Genomic DNA, 11,569 nt, shown 5'->3' with positions numbered 1-11,569 from the left:
TTCCTGGCCTTCAGATATTATATTATACTAATACTAATACTAGCATCATTATAATATTATGTTATTATTGTGTTAGTTATCATCAGTGTTTGTGTTCAGGTAACACTATGCAATATATTCAGTTTTAGAATTTATATTCAATGTTAACTGTAACTATGCTCAAAGTGTTAATGCTGTCTCATTTTAATAAACATCACTGTCATATGCGAAACTAGGCTGGCACTTTGGGTGGCAAGAGATCATTTTAGGGTGGCACATGCAACCCCATGCCACCCTTCTAGATTCGGGCCTGGCACTACCAGTAAACAGAATCGGTTTAGACCAGTAACTGATTTTCAGGAGAAAAACCTCAAATCATCTTGAACCATGGAGCAGTAAATGTTCTGTTTGGTTATTTCTTTTGTCAGATTTCAGCCTGTAAATGGTGCATGTTGTCAGAGAGAGGTGGTGTGACTGAATGTGAGATCATCTAAGAAGAAAAGTGACAACGCATCAAGTAGGTAATAAGCAGACATCCTGTTTGAAAAGACCAAATAACTAAATCAGATAAGTCTGTGTGGTGCACATGTTGCAACTTTTTAGCAGTAAAGACAGGAAATAAGTCAGAGCGCTGTTTAACAGTTTGGTTACTGTGTGTTTCCTCATTTAGGTGATTTTATTAAACTGAGAGGACATAACAACTCAAGCAGCTTTTCCTGATCACTGAAAACTGGTGAAATACAGGTGAGTATTTTTATTCTTTTGTACTGGCGATTACTGGTGAAACACTCAATATTCCCTCCACTCAGCAGCACCACAGCTCGCTTCTATCAGTGTTCATGAAACGTATTACTGACTAACATCGAGGGCATGCTGGTGCCATCTGGCCTAATAATCAACCTTACATTCTTTTGTGGGGTTCATTGTAAACAATCTGTGATGAACATATCGTTATATTCAGTGTTGTTTAATCAAACATTCCAATCTAAAATTTGATTAAAGTATTTTCGCAGTTTTATTACAGTTAATAAGACTCGTTAATCACCTGAGACAACTGTTGTGAAAGAAAGGGCCATGGATCAAAATTGTTTGTAGTAGAGCTCAACACAAGCTACGCTGCAGTTTGTAAAATTAGTTTGTTGCGTTAAAATAAGGTTAAGACCGTGAAGTTGCATCCTCTCAACAATGTAGGTCAGTGGATTTATTTTCTCCAGAAACATGGGTGACTCAACAAATGCGACGTCATCTCCCAACCTCCGACCCTGTGATGTTGTCAGAACACCAGTCCATGCTTTCTTTGTGGTGGTCTACAGTCTGTTGTTTCTGGTAAGTTTCAGATTTTCAGATGTGCTCAAGACATGGAACTTCAACACACCTGCTCTGGTACAAATTGGTTTAAGGTTCTCTGTGCATCTACCAAAGTCCTGCCTTCCCCATCCTTTCTGCACCGCATTCAGGTGGGTTTACTCCTCAATGGCTTCATCATGAAGTTTTACTGTTGTCAAGCTCAGCAGCAGGCATCCAGCAGCTTGATGGTCTACCTGAAGAACCTGACAGCTGCTGACTTCCTGCTCTGCCTCTCTCTGCCACTGCGCATCGCCCACTATGCCAGCAGCTCTCCTATTGTTCAGGAGCTCTACTGCAGCTTTGGAGCTTCTGCCTTGTACCTCAACATGTACGCCAGCATCATATTTATGGGGTACATTGCTGCCAACAGGTACAGAACCATTAGTAATTTAAACTGCAGTTCATAACCATGTTAAAACTGTGATTAATGGGTTAATTACACACATCGTCGCTTTTCAGATTATTAATGACTTCTGAAGATTTGGGAATACTGTGACTGATTAGTGAAGTTTTTCACCGCCTCTTTTCTCTTCACTCTACAGGTATCTGAAGATCGTCCATCCTTCAGGAACTCACGTCCTGCAGACAGTGCGAACTGCCCACATCATCTCCATGGTCACCTGGGTTTTTCTTCTGGCTGCATCAATTACATACACTATCCTGTTTTTCATCACCAAGAAACCATTGACCTCAAACTCCATCAGGTGTGGTTATATGTTAGGGACATCGGTCAACCTGTTCTTCAAAATTACCCATGTCAGCTGCACCATCATCTTCCTCGTGATCTTCATATCCCTGGTCTTCTTCTACTACAGCACCTCCCGCAGGGTGTTGCAGGCACAGCAGAGGCAGCTGGCCTCCTCTGGCTCTGAGAAGCTGGTGAAGTCTCGCAGGAACATGTTGGTGCTGGTCAGCATCTTCTGTGTTTGCTTTGTCCCCTATCACCTCGTTCGACTCCCCTATACTTTTCTGTGGAGCAGCTGCTCTGTTGGTTCAGTGTTGTACTACCTGAAGGAAGTGGCCACCATGGTGTCAGTTTTCAACATCTGTCTGGACCCTCTTGTTTACTTTTACCTCTGTAAGACTTTTCGGGCTCAGGTGAACCTGAGAAAGGCTTTGAGGGGGAAGAACATCCAACAAGCAAACCAGGAGAGTGAGAGCAGGAAGGAGCAGGCTGACATTGTTACAGCAACAAGTTAAACCAATGAGCTTTAAGGAAAAGTTCAACATGTTAATAAATGCTAAGATGTACATTTGTTTTGAGAGTCAGATGAGTTCAGTGATGTGATGGATCCCAAGTCTTCATGAACTCATCACAAACACACTCCCATGCAGACAACATGCGTGTTCATGTTTCCACTGTCAGACTTTATCTTCTCTGTCTTTGAGGTTTTCTCGTCTTCTGCTGATGTCACAAAACCAAATATCATTTTTCTCATTCAAATCATGATCTCAGTCTGCTCAAAGGTTGTGGTTTCTCCTCTGAATCTTGTCAGCAGGTTCAATCAGCAGCTTTTAATTTGTTTAAAAAGCTTAGCGGAAGTAGTCAAACACATGTCAGACCCTGAAGGAACACTCTCTACTCTCTACTCTTTATTACAGTTGTAATAAAGTCCTGTGACACAGTTTCACAGTAAAAGTCGATAAATGGTCCCCCTGTAGTTGTAACATTTTCTTTTTTATCCTGCAGTTGTGTAACAGGAACTAACAGCTTTGTGGGTGTCCAGTTTCCCCTGGGGCTGTAACTTTTATGATATTCATCGTTTTAAGCCAATTTGAACCATCTTGTGGTTTCAGCGTGATTTGAATCAGCTCAGCTATCTGTCACCTCTCTGGTTCACACGAATATCCTTTATCACTACTGTGAGTGTTTTCGTCTTTCCCTTAAGAGAAGAAAAACAGTCAAAATATGAACCGTACATCAGGGGTAGCAGTAGTTACTGTAGCTAACTGTGAAATATTGCCACGCTTGCAGCTGTAAATGGCCAATTATCATTCATGTTCTCCCTGAAAATGTCTTTATGTGTGCATACATCAGTATATCCTCACAATACACTTTACTGTAACACTTGGAAGAACAACTGCGCTCTATCTTTGGGTCTGCACCGTACTCAGTGATGTGCTGTTAACAACACTCTGCCTATGTGTCACAGACTCCGAGCTCTGCTGAGGCGCTCGTCTTTGACACAAGTTACCACACCAATCACTTCCTGGGTGGTCTCTTTCACATTAAAAGCTTAATTTGTGCTTATGATAAATAAACTGGTACTTCTTGTTTTTTTTTTCTTTTCTAAGCAAACACTCAAAGCACTTTTTATCATTCAGCCAATCACACGTTCATACAACTGCTGTTTTTATAAACCCAAGCACCTCATCTAACATTCTCGCACACTGACTTTGGCAGGCAGAGCTCGAAGAGAAGACGTGTGCTAACCTTACTGTAAGACAGGCCTGTCAAACTCCAGTCCTCCAGTGTGAGCCTCCTGCTTCTTTTTGAACTATCCCTTTCCTACCTGCTGCTGGTTACCTGGATCAGGTGTGCTCTGCCAATAAGAAGCTACAAGGGCAGGTTAATTGGAAAACAAGCAGGAGTTCGTACGTGTCCTGTAAGACCTCCACCCACAGGAGGCGCCACAGAGGCCAGGTGCAATATATTATTTTCAAAACTACATAAAAAGGAAAAAAAAATCACCACTGAGCACAAATAGAAACGTTCTTTCAGATATTGTTTGCTGATCTATTTGCTCTCTTCAATGGGGGCTTCTTGTTAGGAGACCTGAGTCGTTTGATTTTTCTTTACTATTGTACTTTGATTTTGCCATTATGTCTTGTTTCTAGTCTTTTGGTTTCTTTGTTAATGTTCGGTCTGTGTTGCTTAGTTGCTCTGTCTCCCCCGTCTGCTGTCTCCCCTCTTGTCAAGTCCACATCTCTGTGTTATATTTCCTGAAAATCTGTGTCTTTTTTGGTATTTTCAGTTTAGTTATTTTATGTTTCATCAGTAAAGCTGTTTTGACTGCATTATTTTGCCTGTGTGAGTCTGCAATTTGGGTTCTCTGTACCACCACTCCTGCCTGCACACAGCCTTCTCATGAAACTTCTGGTTTTGTTAAATGCTTTCCTTTCTTTTTCTTCTTTGCTGTCAGTAAAGTTTAAAAGCTGCCACGTGTTTTCCTTAGTTTATTATATTTAAAATTGAAGTCTCTGACCTCATGATATACCATGTCTTATTAAAAATGAAGCTGTATCATCCCAAGAAGCAGAAATGATCAGGGTAAAAGGGAGGCCTTCATTTGTCGGCCCCCCTTTGTCCCCTTAACGCTAACGGTCTGGGGATGTAGACGATGTGGGCTGGAGGAAGCCAAAGCCCTGCTTTGGTTATCAAAAATGATGTGACTTAATAATACGACCTGTACCCTGAAAATGCAGTGTGCTTACCATGTAAGATCAAGAAACAAACTTTTTTTAAACAGAATTACCCGGGACTAAGACTCTACTTTAAATTAGCCACACTGTGCTTAAAATTACTTACTGCCCCTCCTTTTGAATTTTGAATTACACTATAGTCACTACGGTTCACAACGTATCACCACACACACACAGGGCCTTGGTGGGCAGGTGTATTGGGAGGCTGGAGGGTTGGGCTGCAGCAGTGACCCCATTAACCCCTTCACAATTCATTTTTTTCTGCAACTAAGACTCTGAGGGTCTTGGGGGATTATGTCACCCCCCCATTCCACAACACACCGACCCAACATAGCACCTTCAACACTGAACAATATATTTATAGTGAGAATAGACTTTAAAAAATGAAGGGGGGGTATTAATAAGTTGTCTTATTACGTTGTCTTATTATTGTAAGGCACAGGCCCTACAAAAATACAGACAGACCCAAGAATCACACGATCCCCCTATGAGCAAGAGCATGGTGACAGTCAGAAGGAAAATCTCAATCTTAACAGGAAGAAACCTCTGGCAAAGCCAGGCTAAGGGAAGGGTAGCCATCGTACATGCCTGTGTGTTGGACCAGATTGGCCACAGTAACAACATTTACACTGTTGGGAGTGTGTTCATGTTGAGTTCAGCCTCATATTGATCACTGATCTCAGTAAAAACTTGTGTTGTTTATGAATCCTTGGGATTTAGGTGACTGGTCTCACTGGAATGAAACACCAAAGGAGGCCAGATGCCTCTGCTGTCCCAGCAACACCCTGTAGGAGGTGCTGTAGTAGAAGAAAACCAGGGATATGAAGACCACGAAGAAGGTGGTGATGCAACTTGTGTGGATGGTTCGATAAACAGAGTGACAAATGCACTTTAAATTCAACATAACATAAAAGTGCAATAAAAAAAATATCTTAAAACAAAAAGAAGCCAACAGGAGTGAAGTCACAGATCAAAAATCTTCTGTTTTGTTTGCGCTTTTGATTTCAGCCTGTTAATTGTGCATCTTGTCAAAGAGCTATGGTGTGACTTAATATGAGATAATCTACAAAAAAAGGGCAGACACATGAGTATGTAATAAACTCACACACTTTATATCATAACATCACTGTCTTTACTTATAGTAGTGACGAAAAACAGGAAATAAGTCAGAGTGCCGGTTACCAGTTTGGTTACTGTGTGTTTCCTGATCTACGGTGATACTTATTAACTGAGGGGACATAACGACGCAAGCAGCTTCTTCTGCTCACCAAAAACTGGAGAAACAGGTGAGTTCTGCCGGTTGCTCAACCTCAAATCTTTAGTATTTCTACTGATTTCATACTTAACTTAAAAGATGACTTTTAGCGGCTCCTGTCATGGGAAAGAAAAGCAGTTCACACAGCTGCCTCAGGACTGCAACTGGCTTCTGCCAAGATTCAGATCTCACCTCTCAAGCCTGAAACATTTAACGCCCGCTCTTTTTTGATCATTAAAATATGTATTTGGGTATTTTTGTTTACACTTTCTGGCAAAATACAAATATTTTCTCAATATTGAACATAAGACATGATGATTCGAAACGATGTGAAACGTTGTGCTTTATATGTGTCAGTTTAAAACTAGTTGGTCAGATTGTATGCCATCTGTCAAAAAAAAATGGTGTCATCTGCATACATCAGGATTTATCTCCATGCACATATACACTGGGGGGGGGGGGGGGGGGGGGTTATGGCCTAGGGTTTTGGAATGTATGGGGCAACATGTCTTCCTCCAGGCAAATCCAAGTGGCAGCCCTTGCAGGTGATTGGCTGGCTGAAACCCTGTGGAACACCGGGAAGCGATGAGTGGACAATTGAGCTCACCTGTGTCTGTAAGAGACAGATGAGCAGTCACTTGGTGTGGCGTCTTTAGACTGAGAGCGCAGTCTGGGTCTGGGAGAGTGCGGTCTGAGAATGCCTGCTAGTTAAACTGTGTGTGTAAAGCCGAGCACTGTCCAGCCCCGCTTGTTTGTTCCGGGGAGGTTAGCTGTGTTTAGCTGTGAGTTTATTGTATTGAGTTATTTTTCCTCCCTTCCTCGAGCCTCGTTCAGCTATCTAGAGTGCCCTTGTGTCTTATTTCCTTTGTGTGGGTATTTAATGTTGCCCAGTGGCTTGTTGTGCGCAGCCCTGACAGTTTGCAGTTGTAAAATTGGTAATAAAATCCCTGTTTCTGTTAGATTCCTGTGTAAGGACTCGTTTATGTTACTCTCCCTCTGGCCCTTAGCAGAGGGGGTCATAACAGAAGTGAAAGCTTTCCAATGAGTTTTAATAAAGGCATGATAATGAGGAAGTACAGCAATCATCCTTAAACACATTCATTAACTTTGAACTGAATGAAGCCAGCTCCTCTTAATGTGTAAAGTATCTCTGTGAATTATATTTATTTTTCAGCATGGCTGACTCAAAAAACGTGACTTCATCTGTCAATCAGACCTGTGATCTGGTTGTCCCATCAGTCAACCCTTTCTTTATGCTGGTCTACAGTCTGCTGTTTCTGGTATGTTTCAAATCGTCAGATTGTGCCCTGAAACTGGTTCCTGGATCATGTTTGAAAGTCCTCTTGTCTACATCCTCTCTGTGTCTCTACAGGTGGGTTTACTCCTCAATGGCTTCATCCTAAAGTTTTACATTTCTCAAACTCAGCAGCAGGCATCCAGCAGCTTGATGGTCTACCTGAAGAACCTGACAGCTGCTGACTTCCTGCTCTGCCTCTGTCTGCCACTGCGGATAATCCACTATGCCAGCAACTCGGCCATTTTGCACATACTCCACTGCAGCATTGGAGCTACTTCCCTGTACCTCAACATGTACACCAGCATCCTTTTCATGGGGTACATCGCTGTTAACAGGTAAGGAACATTTACTGAGTTAAAATTGCAGTTCATAACAATGTTAAAACAAGGATTTTGGTTAATTACACTCTTAAACTCTGTACTTTTGGCAAGAGCATGAATATTTAGTTTCACTTTAACAGTGACTTCTGCAGATTTGGCACCACTGACTTGTTTGGTAGAGTTGTATACTGCCTCTTTTATCTCTCCAGGTATCTGAAGATCGTCCATCCTTCAGGAACTCACATCCTGCAGACAGTACGAACTGCCCACATCGTCTCCACGGTCACCTGGGTTTTTCTCCTGGCTCCAACAATCGCCTACAACATTATGTTTTTCATTACTCACAATCCTCTGGCCTCTGACCGCTGCTACTGTGGGCCCCTCTTCAGTACGTCATTCAGCGTCCTTCATAGAGCATTCCAAATCAGCTGCACCATCATCTTCCTCTTAGTCTTCATATCCCTGGTCTTCTTCTACTACAGCATCTCCCGCAGGGTGTTGCAGGCCCAGCAGAGGCAGCTGGCCTCCTCTGGCTCTGAGAAGCTGGTGAAGTCTCGCAGGAACATGTTGGTGCTGGTCAGCATCTTCTGTGTTTGTTTTGTTCCCTACCACCTGGCTCGTCTTCCCTATACTTTTCTGTGGGACACCAACACTGTGGGCCGGCTATTGTACTACCTGAAGGAGGTGGCCACCATGGTGTCAGTTTTCAACGTCTGCCTGGACCCTCTTGTTTACTTTTTCCTCTGTAAGACTTTTCGGGTCCACGTGAGAAAGGCATCCTGGAGAGTCAACAATCCAAACAAACAAACCAGGAGAGTGAGAGCAGCAACGAGCCAAACCAAGGAGCTGTAAAGAAAAGATGAGGCTCAGCTCAACATTTCATGGGGTGATGACATCATGATCAATTTTTAATTTTCAATATATTTTCAAGTATAGAAAACAAAATATTTTTCACTTTGTCATTATGTTTTTTTTTTTACATTAATTTTGAGATGAAAAGAAAAAGAATCATTCTGGAATGAGGCTGTAACCTGACAACACGTGACCAAGTGAGCACTCTCTCGATGCACGGCACCTCAACATCACCGCTTCACACGTGGCTCATTTTTAACCTTCTTCTTTCCACCCCACGCTAACATGTAGCTTAAACAATCACATTTTTATATCTTGTTTACTTTCTTTCAGTTGATTTTTTTCCAAAACCTGGAGCTGATAAACGATCACCATGTTGTTCTTTTGTGCTTGTTTGTGAGTAAAATGAATGTTGTTCTTTGTGACCTGGATTGTGTTGTTAATCTGTGTCACACAGACTGACTATATGTCAGCACTTGTAGCTACCTGCAGCCAGTGTTGGGTAAGTTACTTTAAAAAAGTAATTAATTACTAATTACTAATTACTTAATCAATATAGTAAAGTACTTATCTAATTACTGTGTCTGAAAAGTAACTTAATTACTAAATAAGAAAATTTAACTAAATACTTCTTAAAATCCCGATAAACCTTGAGTGGACAAATAATAGAAATTAAACTCTTTAAATACATTTTTTTAAAGACAGAGACTCTACAGTATGCAGCGGTAGCATCTCTTCCACAATGTAGCCTGCAGTCATTTTTTAAGCTCACCTTCAGACGCTTTCTGTGCTGCTGAAGTAAAATCACGTTTTGCTGCTTAGCAGGAGTTGCCGCGGTGATGGATGATGAACAAGGATCGCTCAGAAGTGTTCGTCCATGCTCTCGTGTCAGGCGCTTCAGTAGATTACTCCTGGTATTAACAGCAGCCGATGGTTTTTACATATTACTGTAATGTTCTTGTCTGCTTGTTTCAGAAAAGTGAAGAGACGGGAATATGTCCATTTCATAAAACAGCCACTCGCTTCAGCCGAGTCCGACATCTTCCGCTGTAGAATACGACTGTGCAGCAACCTGGCGCGAAATGACGTGCAGCTGCACTGCAACGATGTTAAAGCGGCAGAGTTTAGTTCTACGTTTAGAAGACAAATTATTGAAATTAAATAATGATATTCAGCGAGTTTAATTATTTTACAATGTCACGCAAGTACATTGTAAGTAACTGTATTTAAAATACCTAAAAATGAACAGTAATTAGTTACTCTACTTTTTCAGTGGAAAAGTAATTTAATTACAGTAACGCGTTACACCCAACACTGCCTGCAGCAATAATAGAATGTTTGCAGATGTAAATGACTTATTATCAGTCACAATCTCTTTAGATACTGTAGAAAATAATCTGAAGGTTTTTTATTTTCTTGCTTTATTTATGTCATCAACAACATGACATGCGACGCTGAACTGATCAGAAGCGGAGAACTTTTAACCCTCAGTTTTCTAGACTATAGAACACTTAGAAATATCATCAATGTCTTAAATTCAGTTCCAACATTGCAACAAACCAAACTGTTTTAAAAATCAGGTCTCAGATTTATTCTGTATAGACCTCAGGCTCCACAGACATGCACACACTGGGAGGGAAAGACAACCCTGAACAGTATGGCTGCTGTGCTTCTGTATGTTTTATGGTTTTGTTTTGTTTCATGTTGTGCATGTACAGCAGCTACTTCCTCATACTGTTTCCACTGAGCTGATGGCTGAGGCTACAGTCAGATTTCTCAACACAAAACTAATAATAGAGTGTGTATAGCTGTGGGAAAGTGTGTGTCTGTCCTGTACGCTGTGGTGAAATATGTGTTATTTTTGCTCTTCTGCTGATAGTTATAAATAAATATAGCTGCAGTGATATGATCTGTAAATCCTCTTTTCATCAACAGCTGGACATTAAACTTTATCGTAACACCTAGAAGAACAACCACACTGAGCCGTGTTAACGTTCAGTGTGAGCACAAGAAGCGGTTTGAAAATCTAAGACCTCAGAGTGTCATGAAGGAGGCCGGAGCTCTCAGACTTTTTTCTGATTGGCTGCTGTTCAAGTGAAGTACTTTCAGATTCTAACTTTGGGCTCGGCACTTATAGAGCGCTTTTCTGCTCTATCTGAACACTCAAAGCACTTTTAACTACAAGCCTCATTTAGCCAGTCACACACAAATTCATACGTTTTTTTAATCTAAGCATCTTATCTAACATTCAATCGAATCCGCCTACATTACAATTGCTAGAAGACCTGCTCTTCCTCCTGAGCCTGTATGTTTATAAGAGACAAATGTTGAATGCTCCTCCTGAATCATATCTGTTATTAACCTCTGTCTCTCTTCCACAGCATGTCTTTATCCTGTCTTCCTTCTCTCACCCCAACCGGTCACAGCAGATGGCCCCGCCCCTCCCTGAGCCTGGTTCTGCCGGAGGTTTCTTCCTGTTAAAAGGGAGTTTTTCCTTCCCACTGTTGCTAAAGTGCTTGCTCATAGGGGGTCATATGATTGTTGGGCTTTTCTCTGTATCTAAGAAGCACCTTGAGGCGACTTTTGTCGTGATTTGGCGCTATATAAATAAAATTGAATTGAACTGACTTGAATTAAATTATCAAGCTTATAAGTAAACTTTTATTTTTGACTTTTAAATGTGTCCTTAACAGGAAGCATGTAATCATACTCTCAGCAATCTGTTGGGGTTTCATAGTTCCAATGAGCATAACCAATTTTGGAGGTGTGCTGCCACCTGCTGGCTGCTCCCAGTTGCTGCTCAGGCTGTCCATCTCTGAGAGGACACTGGAGCCATATCACTTAAATGAAGCTGTGTAATATTAAAGAGGAATGTTTATTAAAAGTACCACCAGATCTTAATTATGACTTCAGTGCTGTTCACAGTCAGAAAGCGACTTTGTTTGGTAAATCGGCTAACTCAGAGACTGAATATTTGGGCTTAATCTACATAATTTATAGTGCCTCAGTCTCCAGTTTACACCTGACATTATCTCCAGTACTTGTAGTGTTTCTGAACCAGCAAATTCAGGTTATACTCCCTGTGTTCTGTCTGAC

The 11,569-nt window shown here is 41.4% G+C and overlaps 2 protein-coding genes across 3 annotated transcripts; both read left to right on the top strand.

Moving 5' to 3' along the window:
* Positions 1–975: 975 nt before the first annotated feature.
* LOC120720775 (P2Y purinoceptor 14-like) lies at positions 976–3,610 on the top strand. Its single transcript, XM_040010549.1, has 2 exons — positions 976–1,696; positions 1,869–3,610. The coding sequence occupies exons 1-2, from the start codon at positions 1,338–1,340 to the stop codon at positions 2,524–2,526; spliced, it is 1,017 nt and encodes a 338-aa protein (XP_039866483.1). The 5' UTR covers positions 976–1,337; the 3' UTR covers positions 2,527–3,610.
* Positions 3,611–5,937: 2,327 nt separating this feature from the next.
* On the top strand, positions 5,938–7,706 carry LOC120720743 (platelet-activating factor receptor-like). 2 transcript variants are annotated; one of them, XM_040010512.1, is made up of 3 exons: positions 5,938–6,035; positions 7,179–7,284; positions 7,377–7,706. In XM_040010512.1, the coding sequence occupies exons 2-3, from the start codon at positions 7,180–7,182 to the stop codon at positions 7,638–7,640; spliced, it is 369 nt and encodes a 122-aa protein (XP_039866446.1). In that variant the 5' UTR covers positions 5,938–6,035; position 7,179; the 3' UTR covers positions 7,641–7,706. The 2 variants fall into 2 exon arrangements, with proteins under 2 accessions (XP_039866446.1, XP_039866447.1); XM_040010513.1 differs by lacking the exon at positions 5,938–6,035 and having other exon boundaries at positions 6,485–7,284.
* The last annotated feature ends 3,863 nt before the right edge of the window (positions 7,707–11,569 follow it).

This window comes from Simochromis diagramma, unplaced genomic scaffold (assembly GCF_900408965.1).
Source record: "Simochromis diagramma unplaced genomic scaffold, fSimDia1.1 OVJJ01000418.1, whole genome shotgun sequence".
Lineage (NCBI taxonomy): Eukaryota > Metazoa > Chordata > Actinopteri > Cichliformes > Cichlidae > Simochromis > Simochromis diagramma.
This window is presented reverse-complemented; position numbering and strand designations above follow the sequence as displayed.